This window comes from Aquarana catesbeiana, linkage group LG05 (assembly GCF_042186555.1).
Source record: "Aquarana catesbeiana isolate 2022-GZ linkage group LG05, ASM4218655v1, whole genome shotgun sequence".
Lineage (NCBI taxonomy): Eukaryota > Metazoa > Chordata > Amphibia > Anura > Ranidae > Aquarana > Aquarana catesbeiana.
The window spans coordinates 108,886,183-108,908,635 of record NC_133328.1 but is presented as its reverse complement, the minus strand read 5'-3'; the positions used below and the strand labels follow the sequence as shown (position 1 = coordinate 108,908,635).

The 22,453-nt window shown below is 41.3% G+C and overlaps 1 protein-coding gene across 1 annotated transcript in view; it reads left to right on the top strand.

Annotated features, from left to right (window-relative positions):
• The window catches only part of ITGB8 (integrin subunit beta 8), a 187,892-nt gene that overhangs the window by 55,820 nt on the left and 109,619 nt on the right, over positions 1–22,453 (top strand). Inside the window, exon 2 of the mRNA XM_073630056.1 lies at positions 22,192–22,277. Within this exon, the coding sequence (XP_073486157.1) occupies positions 22,192–22,277 (86 nt within the window). The remainder of the gene's footprint in view (positions 1–22,191; positions 22,278–22,453) is intronic.

The following is a 22,453-nucleotide window of genomic DNA, read 5'->3' as shown; positions in this document are numbered from 1 at the left end:
TTAGAAATGAGGGAATATCACAAAATATCAATATGCAATGTTTACAGGTAGGCATTGATATATGTTGTTCCCCTGGTAATCCTATAAATACTCTTTTTTAAAACTTTTCCCTTCCATAAATATTCCTGCTCATGCGATTAATGTTAGCCGTAATAGAGCATTAGGACAGCATACATAATTGAATCCAGATGATTCTGCTACGATATTAATAAGCATTTATGGATAGTATATCTCCTTAGTGAATCTGATCCAAGTCAATATGGAGATTCCAAATTTACATGAATCTACAGTTACCTCCCATATGAGTATTTTTGAAAATAAATATTTTTAAATTTTTCTCTACTTTTTAGCTATTTTCTTACCTATTCATTTTTAATTTTTAATATCTACAGTATCAATTGATTAGGTATTATTAACAGATTTTCTCTTTGGTTTAATGTATAAATGATGTGTCTCATTAATTATCTATAATTGATGCCAGCTATTGTATATTATTAGAAGAAATTCAAGTTTTGAGTAGACTGGTGTCTGATTTGTCTATGCAGATTTGCACAGCAATATGCAATATTAATATGGCCATCTAATGAAGGCTTTTTAATGTAATTTTAATGTATTTTTATTGCACTATCAATGTATTTTGCATATTGTTATGCTAGTGGGATTCGCCGCTTGACTTGTGTTGCCATACTCTTTCCTTTCACCTGACATCAGCGATGATGTGTACGTGTGTGGGAGGAGTATTGCTGCATACATATTATTAATGAGTTGAGACCCGGGTCCCGTTCTATTTAAACTGAAATGTCACGTTGTGGAGATCACGCCCTCAGTTGAAGTCGGAAGTGACGAAACGCGCCAGTGGCGTGATCTCCACAACAATCGGAAGTGACGTTTGTGGGTCACCGTCAGCTAGTAATACCAGGGAGAAGCTAGCGCGGCTGTTCATTTGATGCAGACATATATCTTATAAGGGGGGCTTTTGGCTTCAATAAAACCTAGGTTAAACAGGATTACACTATGTGTTTTTTTCACTCTCTCACATGATCCTTGTTTACTGGAGCCTTCCATACCCAATAAGAATATTAGCAGAGCCAGCGGATATAGAAGTGGCAACAAAGGATGTGCTTGTGACGTATGTTTTTTTCAGAGTTCTGGTGAGTTTAACCCCAAAAGGGCGAGTTTCTTCTCACATGGTGATAAGCCTGGGTGTGTGGTGCACAAATTACAAGAACTTATATCACCTTAAAGCGGGGTTCCACCCAAATTTGAACAATATCTGTATGTATTCTCTTCCTTGTCTAGATGCTGACATGCCGTTTAAAAAAATTTAAATTGCCGTAATTACCTTTTATTTTTCTATTCTTCTTTGCACTTCCTGGTTCTCCTCCCGTGGGAGTAGGCGTGTTTCTAGCCTCTCCCAGACTCCTGGGAGCTAGTCTCAGGCTTCCCAGGATGCCACTGAGCATGTGCGGGAATGAGCGGTGAATGCTGGAAGCACAGCATTCACCACATCCAGGAAATAAATGCTTGTGGGCTTCAAATGCCCACAATGAAGATGGAAACCGCCTGCAGTGAATAATATAAGTTATTCTTTCCGACGAAATCTGACACAGGCGGACATATTACACACAATATGTGAGTATGTAATGCTGAGAAGAAAAGTTTGTGAATGAACTAAAAAAAAACAAAAATGATAGATAGGTGGACCCCCGCTTTAAAGAAATGTCATCCACTCACAGAAACCACTTCACTGGATTTTTTACTTATATGAGGAATTATATAAAAACATGTCATATGCTGATGGACTGACGTGAGCGCTGCCACGGGAGTTTAAAGTCACAGGATTTGTTGGACTTTTTAATTGCCATTGGTTTTATGAATGTTTATAGTTTACCTGACTAAAAAAAAAGAAGAAAAAGTACAAATGTTATTTAATTGGCCCCCAACCATAATAAATAAATAAAGCAAATATGTGCAAGGCATTTCACTTACATTCAGGATCTTTATACAGAGCCAGCTTGGCTCACTGGAGGATCCTCCATTGGGCACTATGGCACATCAGTGCTCTTTGCAAAACCATGCATGCAATGGGCAATCCCATAGAACTAGAGAATAATGACCATACCCGTACCTAGGTCATTGCTTTGACTTGGCATCATATTACTGGGGCTTCAAAAAAGATTTCCAAGTAACTGGGCAATACTTGGCCAGAAACACCTCCATATTTAAGCCTCTTGATAATTTATGAGGCTAAGAGACCTCTTAAAGTAAAGTGGTTGTAAACCACAGACAATGAAATACAAACAAAGCATATCTCTATATAGTGTGTATTTGTCTCAAATAAAAGCACCTTGTGTCATATTTTTCTCTGCTCCTTTATTCCTAGTCACTTCTGACAAGTTTTCCTGACACCAAGAGAAAAAGGTGACAGAGGAGGGACCTTCAGCTCATTGACAGCCTCAGCTCTAATCCTGTGAGCTCTGTGAAGGGGGTGTGTCTCTTCCCGCCAATCAGCTCTCAGAGCTCTCCTCACTGAGCTCTGCAGAGTGTAACTTCAGCTCTCCTCCCCTTTTTTTCTGAACTCTCAGACAATCTTTATAATTCAGTACTTTGAATGGCTGTAGAGAAGAGAACACTGCAGATAAACAGGTACAACGTATGTAAGAGGATTTGTTTCATCTCCGTTTATCACCTGAGGATAGTCCCTTCACTGGGTATATGTAATGCCGCGTACACACGACCAGACTTTACGGCAGACTTTGTCCGGCGGACTTTTGGACGGACTTTACGACGGACTTTCCGAATGAACGGACTTGCCTACACACGATCAACCAAAGTCCGACGGATTCGTACGTGATGACATACGACCGGACTAAAACAAGGAAGTTCATAGCCAGTAGCCAATAGCTGCCCTAGCGTCGGTTTTTGTCCGCCGGACTAGCATACAGACGAGCGGACTTTTCGACCGGACTTGAGTCCGTCGAAAAGATTTGAAACATGTTTCATTTCTAGGTCGAACTCTTGGGGAAAAAAAGTCAGCTGGAGCCCACACACGATCGAATTGTCGGACGGACTCCGGTCCGCAGGACCAAGTATGCCGTAAAGTCCGGTCGTGTGGACGCGGCATAAGGGTTTACAACCACTTTAATGAAAATTGTTTCACATTTCAAGCTATAAAACTTTATTGTATAAAGTAATTTTTATAATAAACATATATAAACAATACATATAAACTATAATGGCCTTTATTAATAGGAACTTAAACTCAATTTAAAAATTTCCCTGTGCCCTAAAGCCAATCCACAGTAATTGGGTAGTGGAATGGTAGTTAGTAAAGCTTCAGCGGTCAAGTCAGGACAGTTGTAACTGAAACCTAACCAGAGAGGGGCACAGAATATGGTGGCTTAGAAAGGTGTAAGCTGGCATCTTGTGGTGTTCACTTTAAATAAACCTATGCTTGTACCAAAAATATCAAAATTGGCAATCCAGGGGTGTCAAACTCAATTTCATCGCTGGCCGTATCAGCATTGTGGTTGCCCACAAAGTTATATCTGTCAGACTAAATGTCCAGAGCCCCCCCTTACATCAAATGTCAACACCCCCCCACCCCACACCATCAGAAGTCAAGAGTTCCCCACCCTCCCTTACATCACAGTGCACCCCCTCCGTACTTTCTGCTGCTGCCAGGAAGAATCTGGGGTGAAGCTGGGAAGCAGAAAGTGCAGGGTCTGTAGGAGGACCAGAGGAGGGCTGGAGTCAGCTGCCAGAGTCTGTTGAATGCTGAGACCAGGGGAGGCTGAGATGGTGGTTGCAGCTGCACAGGGAGGCACAGGATCTGTAGGGAGAATTCTGTCCTCCCTTCTGCTGCCTACTGCTGAGACAAGGTGGGGCGGAGATGAAGGGGGTGCCGCAGATGCAGGAGAGCTACGTGGGCCACATGAATGGCCTGGCGGGCCGGATTTGGCCCGTGGACCTCTTGTTTGACACATGTGAGCTAATCTGTGTATGGAAGTCCTTTTCAAGGGGTTTATTTACTAAAGCTAGAGAGGGCAAAATTAGTCACATTTCTGCACAGAAACCAATCAGCTTCTAACCTCAGCTTGTTCAGTTCAGCTTTGGCAATAAAACCTGGAAACTGATTGGTTTCTATGCAGAATTGTGACTAATTTTGCACTCTCTAGCTTTAGTAAATAAACCCCAAAGTGTCAGAAAATACCTGTGCTGAAAAAAACCCTTTGTTGGCAGCTGGCACCAGAAACAAGACTTTGATTCTGAGGGTCTGAGTAGAGAAGGCATGTCCAATTCTACAGTGCAGTGTTCCATGTTGAAGGCTACCTAAACCAAAGCAGTCCCTATTTGCGTAAAAGCTTCTGTGGGGTCCACAGGATTTTCTTACAACGTTCACAAGAGTGCATAAAGTTACACTCTTGCTCATGACATATTCATGTATTACAATCACAACCCACTTATAGTCCAAGTGATTCCTTAGATAACATAGTTCAGCGTATTGGGATTGCAGTGATTCTTTGGATAGCGCAGTGCCAAAATAAGATCCTATCTACGGCCGAGCCTTGTCCATTTGCTGTACAAATTAAGCCGACACTTCTGAAGTCTGAAAACTTTGTTCTGTGAGGAGCTGTCAGTTCACACATCTATTTTAGGGAATCGGTGATGTCACCCTGTTTGGATTATTATTTCGCGAGACACATTCTCAAACTGGATGCTGTTGTTTATACAGTCATTTTCTTTTGATTGTCATTGTTAGTATTCATGCCAGTATCTTCTGGCTGTGTAGTTCACAGTTATGTCACCCTAGAGCTGACATTCAACATTCTGTAGTGATTACCATTCCTGTGACAAGTACTAATTTTCCAGCAAAATAATTTATAGTTATTACTGCTGCTGACATTTTGCAAGAAAGCTATGTATGTATGGATATTTGTTTTATTTTTACCATTTATGTAAAATATGATGTGATTTACCTATTTACAATTTATAGGACACCATACAAAGACACAGGAACAAGGGTTGTAGTCATCGCAGACTCAATGCAACCATCCCAACATACAACCACCTACCCCGTCTACGTTTTCTTTTTACTACCCAGCTTGGTGCTTTAACCGCTTGCCGCCCGCATCACATCACATGACGTAATTGACTTTGAGCGGTGATATCTGAATGATGGGTGCAGCTACAGGCATCATTCAGATATCATTTTTTAGAGCCGACGATTCCCTTCACCATAGAAATGAGCAAAGTGGCTGTTCTGCCGCTTGATCGTTCTTACAGGCAGCGGGAGGGGCTTCTCCAGGCTCGCCCCTGCCATCGGCGAAATGGAGAAGGAATCGACCAGCCCTGGATGCTGACCATAGGGATTTCCGGCGGGCCAGATGGTCCTTGGAGTCTCTATGGTCGTTCGGAGGCCGGGCGCGATGTTATGACGTCACTCCCGACCTCTGCATTCGAAAAAATGGCGCCACCTCGGCTGGGAAACTGAGATCTTTTTTTTTATTTTTTATTTCAGGCTTCCCAGACTAGAGATGAGATGTGGGGACTTATTGACCCCAGATCTCACTGTACAGAGGACCTGGCATGCACTATTCCTATTACAAGGGAAGTTTACATTCCTTGTAATAGGAATAAAAGTGATAAAAATAAAAGTAAAAAGAAAATATCAAAATAGAAAGATAAAAGTAAAATTAACAATTAAAAAAAAAAAAAAATTAAAGCACCCCTGTCCCCGTGTGCTTGCACGCATAAGCGAACGCATATGTAAGTTGCGCCCACATATGAAAACGGCGCTAAAACCGCAAAGGTGAGGTATCGCCGCGAACGTTAGAGCAAGAGCAATAATTCTAGCACTAGACCTCCTCTGTAACTCTAAACATGTAACCTGTAAACAATGTTAAAGCGTCGCCTATGGGGATTTTTAAGTACTGAAGTTTGTTGCCATTCCATGAGCGGACACAATTTTGAAGCGTGACATGTTAGGTATCTATTTACTCGGCGTAACATTATCTTTCACATTATACAAAAAAATTGGGCTAACTTTGCTGTTTTGTTTATTTTTAATGCATGAAACCGTTTTTTCCCAAAAAAAAAGCATTTGGAAAAATTGCTGCGCAAATACCGTGTGAGATAAAAAGTTGTAATGACCGCCATCTTATTCTCTAGAGTCTCTGCTAAAAAAAACATGTATAATGTTTGGGGGTTCTATGTAATTTTCTAGCAAAACAAATATGATTTTTACATGTAGGAAAGGAATGTCAGAATTGGCCTGGTGGCAAATGGTTAAAGCTGAACTCCAGCCAAACTTTTTTGGCTTTGGAAGGGTTATAAATACTGAACAAATTGAATGCACCCCATGCACGAACATGTTTGCCAAAAAAACAGAGAATGCATGGCCAGTGGAAGTACAGCAATTGATTGATGAAACAAAGATAATAGCCAGCACATGGAAATCCATTGAATTGAATTTTCAGCTTGATGTGGTGTTTTAAGTACATTTCATAATTTTATCTTAAAGCGGGAGTCCGGCGACCAATCTTTTTTTTTTTTTAGGTCATTGAGACACTTTGCTAATCCCAAAATAATACTCACAGTTTGGGTGTAATATTTCCGCCTCTGTCTGTTTTCGTACTAAAGAATAACTTAAAAAATGTGATGCTGGCTGTTTCCATCTTGCTTGTGAGCATGTGAAGCCCACAAGCATTGATTTCCTGGATGCGATGAATGCTGTTCATTCACAGCTTGTTCACACGCATGATCATTGTTTCTGCACTGAATCTTGGGAAGCCTGACACTAAGCTCCCAGAAGACAGTGCGGCGCCAGGGAAAGGCAATAAACACGCCTACTCCCATGGGAGGAGAGACAGGAAGTGCCACAATAAAGTACAATATAAAGGTAATTACAGCGATAAAAAAAATTTTCGTGCTGCATTTCAACATCTATGCAATTAACTGAAGGGGGTAAGATTAAGTTAAAAATTTAAGTGGAACCCCGCTTTAAGGCTAGGTTCACACTATTGCAAATTGGATGCGGGTTTCCCCTCATCCAATCTGCATGTCAGGAGATTGTGACCGGCTCTCTATGGAGCGGCTCCGGTGCGAACTGCACAGGAGTCCTGTGCGTCCTCTGCTCTGTTTCAGATCCGAATTCAGCCAAAAATTCAGACCAAATTTGGACCTGAAATTGTGAACAGGTACGCACCGGACCCCTGCTGTGAGCCGCTCCATGCAGCAGTGTGAACCCAGCCTTAAAGCTGAATTCCAAGAAATCAGCTGCTTTGTAAAAAATGAAGGCACGCTATGAATTAAGTCCAGCGAGGTGTATGACATCTCCTGGGCTTAGCTCTATTATTTATATCTGACAGCTTTATAGTACTCCCAGAAGACAGTTATAACAGTAGTTCCAGGCTGATCCTTTTGAGCTATGCATCTAGAACAGAAGAGTCACTGCAACTGCTATGCCTGCCCACCCCTCCTCCTGCCAAATCACAGAAGCTTTAGTATTATATGAACACATTCACTAAATACAAAGGCTTCTGTGAATGGGCAGCAGAGGAGGGGGGGGGGCGCGGCATAGCTGCTCTGTTTCTCTCCCCTCAGTTCCCCAGAGTGTCTCTCCGGCAGAGGAATAAACCTGTCAAATGTAGATAATCAAGATAAGTTCAGGAGATGCCATGCAGCACTTTAGACATAACTCATAGTGTGTCTTCACTTTTTACAAAGTGGCTGAATGCTTGGAATTCAGCTTTAATGCTCTAGTCACTATCTTCATTCAGTTCTATCTGATTGATGTCACCTGGACAGGAAATGAGGGAAAATCTCAAGAGGAGCATGTATGGCAACATATAGAAATTGACTGAGGTTCTAACTCTATTCATTGTTGGTTTTTTTCCCTCTTTTGGGCAGACTTCCCCTCATTTTCTGTCCAAAAAAAAAAAATCACAACTCAACAGGGCTTGGGTGGTGTAGCAAAAAAAAAATGTGTCTATAGGATTCAAAGCAAAGGCTCTTGGAATTAAATCTCTGTCAGGAGATATAATTAATGTGCAATGATGCTTGCATCTATGGCTGAATGATCATTTGACATAAATTCAGGCACAATCACATATTTCTTTCTCCTGACAATTATTTATATCCAGGAGCTTTTTGTTGAGTCATTTAGAAACCTATTTGCTAGGGATGCACCGTAACCTTTTTTTTTTTTTTTTTACGAGTGCTGATACTTTTTTTAGTATTCGCCGATACCAATTACAGCTACCTACCTCAACTGCTTTGTTTACACTTCAGCTGTCATCAGTGGTACAAAGTATTGAGTGAATTGGCTGCTCACCTCAAAGAAAGACCCGCCAGGGTCTATTCAAGCCTTGTTTAAAAGTATAGGAAGATCCTCGATAGTCAGGAATGTCACTTCCGATAAAAAAGTACATGCGTTCTCTTTGGAACACGATTTCTCAAATGTTGCTCAAAATATATAAGAAAAGTTCATTGCGCAATACCATTTAAAATATGATTTATTTATAACATAAGAATTGCGCACTCACATTCTCCATATCTTGTATAAATGCAAATAATGTATCCAGACTGCGAGCTCCTCGCCTCTTCACCGCTAATTCCGATGTGATATTGTGTGTTTTTTCAATTTTGCACTTTATTTACATTTACTTAAGTCGTGGTGATAATATACAGGTTTTAGTACTATATATTTTTTTAGTGTTGAATAAGCACACCATCATTTACATATCTTACTAGTTACAAATGAAAACTTTTTTAAAAAAATCTTGCTCTTTTTTAATGTGAAACATGTAAATATATGTTGGTAAGGTGTAAGGTATAAGGTGTAAAAATATTAACAAACAAAGCAAACAAACAAAAAAAATAAATATATTAATAGTTCATAAAATAGAAGTGAACAAAAAAAACAGCAGGAAAATAATAATTAAATGGAGTAGGGGAATAAGGAGTTAATTAAGGCTGATTAGAGTAAATTAAGGGTTAATAATGGGTTTAAAAAAAAAAAAAAAAAAATTTTTTTTTTTACTTGACAGGTAAACTGACTTCATCTGCAGATTGAAGCTCATCCCTTTGACCTGTACATGAAGCAACAGAAAGATACAATGTTTCTTTTTACCTTTCTGTTTCAGCAGCTGAGCAATGTTGTTGATAAACATTGCCCGGCTTTTTTTTTTTTTTTGACAGCTCCAATTGCCAGGACTTTTTTTTTACACTTCAGCTGTCAACAGGGGAACCCCACTGACAGCTGAATGAGTCATCAGTTCAGGACGCAGCGGTCCGCTCCTTAACAACCGATAACTGACAGCTTTTTTTTTTTTTTACAAGCCTGAACGTATTGGTTTCAGGTATCGTAGCATTTGCACGAGTACCTATATTCATGCAAATGCTTATCGGTGCAACCCTACTTTTTGCTACATTGTCCAAACCCTGTTGGAGGATTTTCGGCCCCCCGAAACGTGCTTGCTTCTTTTTTTTCCTTCCTGTTCATAATAACAATGAAGGATCTTGTACTCGTTTGGTGCTCTCTCCTATTTCATTCTCATGTAGACTTCTGAATTTGGGTGACCCCCTGTCTTTCGGAGGCCCCCAGCTTTCTGGAGAGCTGCCAAAGCAAAGCCATTAGACATAACTGATGATTCTTGGTTAGTGTTTAGGAATATGTGTCCAATGCTTCACCTCCATCTTTCTTTTAGCAATAAATAACTGACATGATTTCTAGTTCTTCTGCACAATATCAAAAGCGAAAAAAATGTGGCTGGAGTTGGACCTTAACTACTCTGTTTTCCTGCTGGCATTCATAGTCATGGAGTTCATCATTGCCATCCCGTAAAGGGGACGGTAATGTGAATGTTGTGTTAGGTTGGAGGGAACACATTGATGGAAGGATTAGTAAGTGCTAGAACAGCATAAATTCCAAATACTTCCACGTCTAAAATAAACAGTTGCAGCTATTTAGTCATTTGGAATTAAATTTGTGTTTCTAGCCAGGCCAGCTGTTTCCACCTACGATATACAACCATTTCGCAGTGCAACAAGGATTACTGGAAAGCCAGTTAGAAATGATAAATCATGTAATTAATTGAGCTTGTGAGTTTGCAGCCCCACCTATTATTTGGCAATATGTCAATTACTAAGCAAGAAGGGAAACTGGAGCCAAAATGTAAAGAAAAGATACAATCTTAATAAATCTTAAACCTACTTGAAACTCATCCATGTATAAACATGAAGAAATCTCCCTCCCACAGTGTGTTTTACCCAAACCAGGAGCTCCAATTCCAGATTAGCAGTGAGACCACAGTGGAATTTCAATGGGAGGTGAGGTGTAACATTTACACATATGGGCTTTCCTTGGACAGAAGAGAATAAAACAGACAGTGCAGAACTGACAATGTCTTCTAACCTAATCCTTGCAGAGCAATCACAATCCTTTATTATTATTATTATTATTATTATTATTATTATACAGGATTTACAGTGGGGACGGAAAGTATTCAGACCCCTTACATTTTTCACTCTTTGTTATATTGCAGCCATTTGCTAAAATCATTTAAGTTCATTTTTTTCCTCATTAATGTACACACAGCACCCCATATTGACAGAAAAACACAGAATTGTTGACATTTTTGCAGATTTATTAAAAAAGAAAAACTGAAATATCACATTGTCCTAAGTATTCAGACCCTTTGCTCAGTATTCAGTAGAAGCACCCTTTTGATCTAATACAGCCATGAGTCTTTTTGGGAAAGATGCAACAAGTTTTTCACACCTGGATTTGGGAATCCTCTGCCATTCCTCCTTGCAGATCATCTCCAGTTCTGTCAGGTTGGATGGTAAACGTTGGTGGACAGCCATTTTTAGGTCTCTCCAGAGAGGCTCAATTGGGTTTAAGTCAGGGCTCTGGCTGGGCCATTCAAGAACAGTCACGGAGTTGTTGTGAAGCCACTCCTTCGTTATTTTAGCTGTGTGCTTAGGGTCATTTCCTTGTTGGAAGGTAAACCTTCGGCCCAGTCTGAGGTCCTGAGCACTCTGGAGAAGATTTTCGTCCAGGATATCCCTGTACTTGGCCGCATTCATCTTTCCCTCGATTGCAACCAGTCGTCCTGTCCCTGCAGCTGAAAAACACCCCCTGCCACCACCATGCTTCACTTCTGGGACTGTATTGGAGAGGTGATGAGCAGTGCCTGGTTTTCTCCACACAACCGCTTAGACTTAAGGCCAAAAAGTTCTATCTTGGTTTCATCAGACCAGAGAATCTTATTTCTCACCGTCTTGGAGTCCTTCAGGTGTTTTTTAGCAAACTCCATGCGTGCTTTCATGTGTCTTGCACTGAGGAGAGGCTTCCGTCGGGCCACTCTGCCATAAAGCCACGACTGGTGGAGGGCTGCAGTGATGGTTGACTTTCTACAACTTTCTCCCATCTCCCGACTGCATCTCTGGAGCTCAGCCACAGTGATCTTTGGGTTCTTCTTTACCTCTCTCACCAAGGCTCTTCTCCCCCGATAGCTCAGTTTGGCCGGATGGAGGCCACTGTGCTCTTAGGAACCTTAAGTGCAGCAGAAGTTTTTTTGGAACCTTGGCCAGATCTGTGCCTTGCCACAATTCTGTCTCTGAGCTCTTCAGACAGTTCCTTTGACCTTATGATGCTCATTTGCTCTGACATGCACTGTGAGCTGTAAGGTCTTATATAGACAGGTGTGTGGCTTTCCTAATCAAGTCCAATCAGTATCAAACACAGCTGGGCTCAAATGAAGGTGTAGAACCATCTCAAGGATGATCAGAAGAAATGGACAGCACCTGAGTTAAATATATGAGTGTCACAGCAAAGGGTCTGAATACTTAGGACCATGTGATATTTCAGTTTTTCTTTTTTAATAAATCTGCAAAAATGTCAACAATTCTGTGTTTTTCTGTCAATATGGGGTGCTGTGTGTACATTATTGAGGAAAAAAAATGAACTTAAATGATTTTAGCAAATGGCTGCAATATAACAAAGAGTGAAAAATGTAAGGGGGTCTGAATACTTTCCGTCCCCACTGTATATAGCACCAACAGTTTTCGCAGCACTTTACAACATGAGGGCAGACAGTACACTTACAATACAAATCAATACAGGAGGAATCAGAGGGCCTTGCTCATTAGAGCTTACAATTTAGAAGGGAGGGTCAAGTGGAACAAAAGGTAATAACTGTGGGGGGTGAGCTTATGGAGAAAATGAAAATACAGTTGTTAGGTGTGGGTTGGGTAGGCTTCTCTGAAGAACAGGGTTTTCAGGGATCGTCTAAAAGCTAATAGAGTAGGAGATAATTGGACATATTGGGGTAAGGCATTCCATAGGATTGGAGAGGCTTTGGAAAAGTCCTGGAGACGAGTATGGGAGGAGGTGACGAGGGAGCTAGAGAGCAGAAGGTCTTGAGAGGAACGAAGGGAACGACTAGGTTGGTATTTAGAGACAAGGCTAGTGATATAGCTGGGGGCTAAATTGTGGATGGCTTTGTAAGTAGTTAGTATTTGAATTTAATTTGTTGGGTGAACGGAAGCCAATGGAGGGACTGACAGAGAGGGGTAGCAGTCACAGAGCAATTGGTAAGGTGGATGAGTCTGGCAGCAGCATTCATGATGGATTGAAGAGGTGATAGACTATGTAGAGGTAAGCCAATGAGAAGGGAGTTACAGTAATTAAGGCAAGAGATGACCAGCGAGTGAATTAGGAGCTTTATTATGTCATTGGTTAGAAAGGGGCGTATTTTGGAGATGTTGCGGAGGTTGAGGTGGCAAGATTTGGACAGTGATTGGACGTGGTGCTTAAAACAGAGTTCAGAGTCCAGGACTACACCTAAAACCTTGGCATGTGGGGATGGGCTTATAGTTGTGCCATCGAATTTGACAGAGAGATCAGGAAAAGGGACATATGGGGGAGGGAAGTTATAAGTTTGGTTTTGGATAGATTGAGTTTGAGGAAGTGGTGTGACATCCAGACTGATATATCTGATAGTAAATGAGTGATACATGAGGAGACAGAGGGAGTAAGCTGAGGGGTAGAGAAATAGATTTGGGTGTCGTCAGCGTAGAGGTGGTATCAGCTGACCCAGGGAGGAGGTGTAGATTGAAAATAGGAGAGGACAGAGAACAGAACCTTGGGGGACCCCAACAGAGAAAGGAAGAGGAGAGGAGACAGTAAAGTTGTAAGAAACGCAAAAGGTGTGGTTGGATAAGTAGGAAGAGAACCAGCGAAGAGTACAGTCGCGGAGACCAAAGGCGTGTAGTTTTTTGAGGAAGAGGGGATGGTCAAACGTATCAAAGGCAGCAGAGAGGTCCAGGAGTAGAAGTACAGAATAGTGTTGATTGGTTTTGGCCACTAGTAGATTGTTTGTTAGTTTTAGGAGAGCAGTTCCTGTGGAATGTTGAGGACGAAATCAAGACTGAGGGGCAACAAGAAGGCTCTTATCAGCAAGGGGGACGCACAGTCGTTTGTAGACCAGACATTCAAGGAAATTGGATAAGAAGGGGAGCAAGGGAGCAATCCTGACCCTGGCACATAGCTGCATTCATTTATGGAGATCTGCTTCTATTCATCCAGTCCTAAGATTTATTACAAGGCCTGGTCAGACAGCAGATCCAGGTTGGTGACCTGACTTTTTCCTACTTTAGTAAAACAACACAGTTAGGTAATTTCTCTTCCTCTATCATGTAATACATATCATCATTTATATGCAAACACACCTGCATTAAAGCAACCCTTTTTAACAGGTCTAACAAGAAAATAAAGTAGTATATTCATTCTGTGTGAATGGGAAAAAGTCGACTTTTCTACTTATATTTCCTCAACAGGTCAAATGTTATTTATTCATTATGACCACTAGGTAGAACTGACGATCATAGGAAAACAAGTGTACATACTTACCTTTCCTGCCTACTGCGCTGATGAACAGAACACTGATTCATTATTGAGAAGTGGTCCTCTAAATTCCACTAGGAACTAAATGATCACCTGGGTGCCCACAGTTCTTACTGGTTCCTGCTGCTGAACTCCACATTGTTACAGGATATAGTGGTAATGTAGCGGTTAGCAGAAGGAACTAGTGAGAGCTGAGGGGGATCATTGAGATGGGCATCCTGAGAACTGACAGTTTTTTCAATGGACTTTAAAATGGTTGTAAACCCTTACATATTAGCATACTTACATATTACATACTTACATACTGAAGTGACTAACCTCAGGTGATACACATAGAAATATCCCACGACGTAACTTGTACCTGTTTATCTGCAGACATCTCTTCTCTACAGTTCTTCAAAGTGAAAAATGTATACAGCTTGTCTGAGCTTTCAGAAAGCAGGGGGTGGAGAGCTGAAATTACACTCTACAGAGCTTGGTGAAGAGAGCTGAGAGCTGATTGGAGGGACACACTCCCTTTCACACAGCACACATGAACAGCCTGAGGCTGTCAATCACATGCTGTGTACTAGAGATCTCTGCCCTGTCACTTTTTGATCCCTTGGTGTCAGAATTTGTCAGAAATGACTCATGCAGATAGAAGAGGAATGAAGCAGCAGAAAGAAATGACACTTAGTGCTCTTATTTTTTATCTTTTATTAACAAGAAACGTAATGCTCTTATTTGACACAAGTACACGCTATAGAGCAGTGATGGCAAATCTTGGCATCCCAGATGTTTTGGAAATACATTTCCCATGATGCTCAACAACACTGCAGAGTGCGTGAGCATCATGGGAAATGTAGTTCCTATACATCTGGGGTGCCAAGGTTCTCCATCACTGCTATAGAGGGATATGCTTTGTTCATATTTCATGTCGTCTGAGGTTTACAACCACTTTAAAGGACCATTCCTCAGCAATGCAGCGCCATTTATCAGTGCAGGCAGCAAGGAAAGTAAGTATATGCACTCTTCTTTACAGGTAGATCTTTCCTTGAAAATTTTAGTATACTGATGGGGTCACTTTAAGTAGTGTTTTTTTCAATTCATTTGGGGTTCAGCTTTAATTCACTCTATTTTTCTTGGACGATGGTTGTTGATTTATTCCAGTTATGTGCTGGATGGAAACTACTGGTAAATTACTATGTTGACTTCTATATTCATTTTGCATAGCACTCTGCATTTTTGTATTTTCCTATGTGTGTGTGTGTGGAAGACTCTGTATTTTCCCTTTGTGTAGTGAATGTTATTTGACAGATGCTATTGATGTTCATGGCATGCAGAAGATAGGGTTTTCTGTTGCCAACATTTTTTGTTCTGCAGTTTGCTAGTGGATCATCAGCTGAATCAACATTGGCACTGTGAGGGAAAATACAGTAAAATTCACACAGCCATGCCAAAACCACTGCGAAATAAATATTTGTTAACTACCATTTCTCATGTACCCTTTGACTTTTCTGTTGTTTTCTGAATGAGGAGAGCCATAAAATATCTATTATCCGTAGTGGGCTAGGCTATTGCAAAGTTATCCAAGGCCAGTGGCAAACAGCTTGCAGCTTTGGAATAAGAATGTGGGGGAAGCCGTGACTTAATGGAAGGCGTTCTACGTACCTTCAGAGTTGGTGCCACACTTTGATTACTGTAGATCATGTTTTATACTAATACATTAGAAAAAGTAAGACCTCCTTTGCTGCCTTTTTGGCTAGGATCAAGTGTAGTATCTGTTCTTATCTGTATCCAGTAGGGGTGCTACACCCTCATTCTGGCCTTTTGGTAGGAATGGCTGGCTGTACATTAATGCTGCTGGAATGATAGGGATCCTGAGGAGCCTTCCCGATAGGCAAAGAATCTGAATGGGTGAACACCACTTAACGTGTGGGACGGTAATATTCCCTGAGGCCTGATTCACATCTATGCATTTTTAGTGCTTTTTGCATTTTGCATTTTGCAGATTTGCCCTACAGTCCATTTACCATGGTTTCCTATGGACCACGTTCTGCAGTGCAAATCTGCAAAATACAAAAAGCATTAAAAATGCATAGGTGTGAATCAGGCCTTAGTGTGGAGGGTCCCGAGGGCTACAGCTACAGTGTTCCTTCATAAATGAATGAAGAGCAGGACTGGGCTGTCACACTATGGCTGACCACAGATGCCTTTTTTTCATTTTTTTAACCACTTCAGCCCTGGAAGGATTTGTCCCCTTAATGACCAGGCCATTTTTTGCGATACGGCACTGCATCACTTTAACTGACAATTGTGTGGTCGTGCGACGCTGTACCCAAACAAAATTGACGTCCTTTTTTCCCCACAAAAAGAGCGACAATTTTGAAAAAAAAAATATTTTTTTTTACATTTTGCTATAATACCTATCCCAAAAAAAAAATTTAAAAACACATTTATTCATCAGTTTAGGTTGATATATATTCTTCTACATAATTTTGGTAAAAAAAAATAGCAATACCCGTATATTGATTGTTTTGCGCAAAAGTTATCGCGTCTACAAACTATGGGATAGGTTTAGGGACTTTTATTTATTTTTTATTGTTTTTAGTAGTAATGGCGGCGATCTGAGATTTTTAGCGGGACTGCGACATTGGGGCGGAGAAATCTGACCCCAAATGACACTTTTTGGGGAGCAGTGACATTATTACATTGATCAATGCTATAAAATGCACTGATCAATGTAAAAATGACACTGGCAGGGAAGGGGTTAACACTAGGGGGCAATCAAGGGGTTACATGTGTCCTAGGGGGGTGTTCTAACTGTGGGGGGGATGGGCTACCACTGACATGACAGCGATCACTGCTCTTGATGACAGGGAGCAGTAGATCTGTCATGTCACTAGGCAGAACAGGGAAGTGCCTTTTCTACAAAGGCATCTCCCAGTTCTGTCGCTCCGTGGCATGATCGCGGGACACCAACGGACACGAGTCCGCGGGACCCGTGGGTACAATCACGGAGTACGCACGCGCCCATGATGCCGCAATTTAAAGTGGCGTAACTGTATGCCCATTTGCCCAGCCATGCCATTGTGCCGATGTACATCGTCGTGCGCTGGTCGGCATGTGGTTAAAAAAGCACTTATTGGCTAAAAGTGGATCAAGGCTTGTCATAAACCCATATAAACTGCCATAGGATAACCGTGAGGCTGCAGAGCTCTGCAGGCAGGCAGCTGGTTAAGTGTTTTCCCTCCGTGTGTTCTAACTGTAGGGGGGATGGGCTCACTGGGACATGGCAGAGATCACTGTTCCCAATCACTGGCAACAGAAGATCTCTGACATGTCCCCTGTCAGAACAGGGATCCACCTTGTGTACACAGGCAGATCCCCATTGTGCCTCTGTACTAGGCGATCGCTGGTCGCCAGCGGACATCGAGCCCACCTGACCCGCGGGCATGCAGCGGGAGCGAGAGCGCGCCGGCGGTGCACGTCCGCCCGCAACTGCGCGAGCCGCCATACAGGTACAGTGATTTGCCCAGTGCTGCCAACCTGCCGCAGTATATCTGCGTGAGCTTGTTGGCAAGTGGTTAAACAACCAAATTCACCATTCACATGAAGTTGCGCAGGAATGACACAGGAACACAGATCGTGTACCTGTGCGGTTCAGGTGTGAACCAGCCCTAAATCCAACCTGCTTGCACGTAGAATCACTAACCCACTAGTAGTAAGTTGAAATATGGTTGACATCTAATTAGGCATAACCCTTCCAATGTAGGCAATAGTAGTATAAAATATGTATAATAAGCAACAATGACACGTTTTGTACATACAGTATACTACATAGTGTAATGCATGTAAGTTGTTTTAGAGAACAACACAGCGGATTTAGTGAGAGGACTAAGGACTAAACAATATATTGTATTGTTGGGTCCCGTTGAAAGTTTCCATATTTCTGAAACATTTATTGTGTTTGGGAAAGTGGAAAATGGTTTCAGGAAAGCCATATTTCAAACAGCAAAGTAGGTGTGATTTCCCACATTCCAAAAATTATATGGTGACTGCTTTCCGCTTGTTTTTCCACATCACACATTTATTAGAGATTGTTACTAATATACAGATATACGGTGATCAAGTATTGCTGTACACCCCGTAGTAAAAAATAACCGTAAGGTTCCTTCCAGGTAAAAGCACATCAGAAATGCCTGATGGAAAGCCAGCAACATCACAGTGCCCAACAAAAGGAGCAAACCACGTTCCTGGCCTGTTCTGTGGAAACTGTCCTCACTCATTAAATCATTAATGCATGGCAGATGACACATGCCTTAAAGTGACATTGGAAGAAATTCATTGAACATGACAGCCCGACAGCTATTGTAAACATTTAAAAGTAAATGTCCTGTGTGTCAGGGGCCAACTATTACATTTTACAAACAAAAGATTCTTCTCTCGTAGTTCGACATCCCTGATTCTTAAAGCGGAGTTCCAGCCCGGGGGAAAAAAAATGAAAAGTCAGCAGCTACAAATACTGCAGCTTTTAATATAAGGACACTTACCTGTCCAGGGAGCCTGTAATGTCGGCACCCCAAGCCGATCCATCCATCGGCTTCAGATGCAGGGGCCCGCATTGCAAGTAAGGGAAATCGGCAGTGAAGCCTTCAGGCTTCCCAGCCAGTTTCCTACTGTGCATGCGCGAGCCACGCGGAACTGTCTGAAGTGTCCCGTCGACTCCTGGGACACACACAGGTCCAAGAAGGCAATGGGGGGGGGGGGGAAGAATGCCAGATAAAACCGCAAAAGTGACGTACCTCGCCACAGTGACATGGGACAGAAGTCCCGAAGAAAACATGTCAAACAGGTACGAAAAAAAAGAATCCAAAAACGAGGGGAGGGTGGGGTGTTCTTTTGTTTGAGACTGAGTTCTCTTTTTGCCTGGAACTCCGCTTTAAACAAAATTGATGGAATAATACATGTACTGATGTCCCTAAATCTCTTCCATTTCTTGTATATCATGCTATGATCATTCATTCATTTGCCTGTAGAGACCAGTGACGCCAAGTCTAGTTATAAGAGATTGTTTAAGAACACTTACTTCATACTATCAGAGACACTCAGTGTCAGTGTTACTAGCGACTTTTAGAATGTAAATGTACAGTATTCAGTCTTGGCATCACAGTAATAATGCTGCGTACACACAATCGGATTTTCCAACAACAAATGTTGGATGTGAGCTTGTTGGCGGAAAGACCGACCGTGTGTATGCTCCATAGAACATTTGTTGTCGGACTTTCCGCCAACAAATTTGGCTAGCAGGTTCTCAAATTTTCCGCCAACAAATTTTTTTCCGATCATGTGTAAACAAGTCCGTCACACAAAAGTCCACGCATGCTCGGAATCAATGCTCACCAAACACAACATTAGCAGAAGGAGCCCAAAGGGCGGCGCATGACTATTGAACTTCCATTTTATCGGTACGTCTTGTACGTCACTACGTTCGTAATTGTTGGCCAACATTTGTGTGACCGTGTGTATGCAAGACAAGTTGAAGCCAACAACCTTCGAACAAAAATCCACGGTTTTGTTGTCGGAAAGTCCGATCGTATGTACGGGGCATTAAAGTAGACTTTCACCCATTTGCACAACATTCTTTTTCCTACCCCCACCCCCACCCGTAACCCCTCCCAAGACTTTTTCATCCAGACTAAGGCTAGCCATACATTATACAATTTTCTTGTATACTTTTCCTTTAGATTTACCAAAACCATATAATATGAGGTCAAACCTTAAAATTTTCAATTTGTATGTAACAGGTAGGCACTTGTACTAAATAGTTGAAGGTAAATCAATCAAAGGAAACTGAATTAGAAAGTTGTATAATGTAAAAGCAAAGCTATCCCTGAAAACTCACTTCTTCAGGCAAGTTTATCCCTCCTCTAGCTAACAACAAGCAAAATTTGACTTTCTTGAACAACTCATCCCCACACAGCTACTTCTTTTTCTATCACTTGTCCTCTTTAGGTCGTATGGCTAGGTACACACATGTTCGGTGCAAATTTCCCCTCTGTTTTCTCTGCAAATTTCCAAAACCCTTGCGCAGAGGAGGTAAGTATAACATGTTATTTAAAAAAAAAAAAAAAAAACTGACTTTTACAACCGCTTTAATATGTACAGTCGTAGCCTCCCTGACGGTATTCCCGAGTGTGGCTCGGGGTTAAATTTCAGCACCATTAGCGATAACCCCAAGCCACACTCTGGATTACATCTCAGGATCCTGGTGCGTGTTACTTACCTTGTGCCCAGGTCTGCTTGCTCCATCCTCTGCCCGATACCCTCTCTGTGAGAGAGGGGTAGAGAAGGAAGCGCCACCTGAGTGTAGTATTAACAAATGATGTTTAATGACACCAGGTAAAAACACACTTACAGGATAAAAACATATAAAAGGCTCATCTGTATAGGTATGTGGTCCTCGGTGTTCCCTCTGATCCTGTGGTGGTGACGCTGGAGGGATGCTGGGCTGCAGAAGGTGGATTACCAGCCGGGAGCTCCTTCTGTGGCCATCAGGAAGAGACTAGGGGCCGGCGTGGAGCGCACATGGAGCGTGCATGACGTCACAGGTCGTCCGTCTGCTTCTGTTTGTCAGATACCCTCTCTGTGCCAGGCTCCGTTCCCTGCAAGCGTCGCGACGCACGGGGGCAGGGCATGGCAGCAAATTTAAAAAAATGTAAAAATCATAACACATACAGTACTGTAATCTTACAGATTACAGTACTGTATGAAATCATTTCACTTCCCTTTTGTCCCCAGTGCTTTGGCCCATGCCCTGCATGCAGTTTTATATTATATATACTGTTCTTTCTGCCTGGAAACTTGAGATTGTCCATAGCAACCAAAAAGTGTCCCTTTACGTCAAAAGTGGCTTTAGACCAGCTAGAAAACAGCGATAGTAAATTAGAACACTTGCAGAATTGAGCAATAGTGAATCGTGGGGAAATTAATTTTATTATATTATTATTTTTTTTAATTATTTATATTTATTTATTATATTATAATTTATGATTTTGTGTTTCAAACTTCATCATACCCGGGATATCTACTAGACTCTTGGTGAACAGATCTAAGTGTGTTATTGCTAAGAATTACAGACCTATAATATGAAACGCCAAATTTCTATGCAAAATAATTGTACCGCTTTGAGACGCAAAAATCTGAAATAATCATACCGCCAGGGAGGTTAAGGAAAGAAGGGAAAGGGGAGACGTGACTGAAACCTTTAAATACATCAAGGGGGTGAATAAGGTTCAGTAGGGCAGTTTTTTCAATATAAAACCAAAATCAAGAACACGGGGACATGACCTCAAACTAACTAGAGGAAAGTTCAAAACTAATCTTAGAAAGTATTATTTTACTGAAAGGGTAGTTGATATTTGGAATGGACCAGCAGAGGCAGTGAGACAGTCAACAGTAAGTGGCTTCAAACATGCTTTGGAAAAACATAGATCTATACTCAAAAACAAAAAGTTAATGAAAAAAAAAAACAAAACAGGCAGACCACTTTGCCTTTTTTTCTGCCGTCACTTTTCTATGTTTCTATGTAACTGTCTCCCTTTTTTTTGTTGCAAAGCACTGTGCAAACTGCTGGTGCAATATAAATCCTGCGTAATAATACTGATTCCACTTAGATCATGCATTTGTTTTTTTTTACGTATATTCAGTATTTATTTTTCACAAGGTTTAAATACCTTAAGTTTATTGTGTTTTGGAAGTGCCTGTGCAAATGTTTGCCTGAATGTTTGCACAGGAACAGGATTTGTAAGCTTTATATTGGAATTTTGCTTCCTACACTTAAGAGGGTAATTCATTTCATTGGATGGGGGAAGGAGGGCAATATCAGTTTACCAAGTAATTAACTTTGATAAAGGTTTTGTTTTTTTGTCACATTTCCACATATGACTAGATATTCACATCCACCCGTAAATATATTTATTGTCACTGAGTGTTTCTGAGAACTTCTACTGGCGTTGTACATGTTTCCTAAGATGGGTGGCATATTCCCCATGGTCTGCTGAGCTTGTATTGTCTTGGGCTGCATTTCTATCTCTGCATTCTAGTACGTTGCTGTGTGTTACAATAAAAAAATGTCTTGCTGCATACAGTATGTGGTTCCTAGCAGAATACATCTTCTATAAGAATGACTGTGAAATGCATCCTAAACACATTGCACTGGAAATGTGGAGTTTTGAATGCAATAAGGATACAGTAACCTAAAATTGTATATTTATACAGCTTTTTTTGCTCTCTTACAGTTGAAAACCAATGTTCCTCTTCAAACGCAGCTACATGCACAAAATGCCTTGCACTTGGACCCGAATGTGGATGGTGTACTCAAGAGGTATGAACTTTGTGTAATACTTCTGTAATGAAATGCATAGATAGCTTTAGCTTAAAGTGAATGTATTGCCAAACTTTTTAGCTAAAACCTTTTTTTTTTGTTAATTTCAGATAGAGAGTAGGAAACTCATTTCAGTTTTTTTTTTTGCTGTCTGCCTCCTGTTACAGATATTGCCT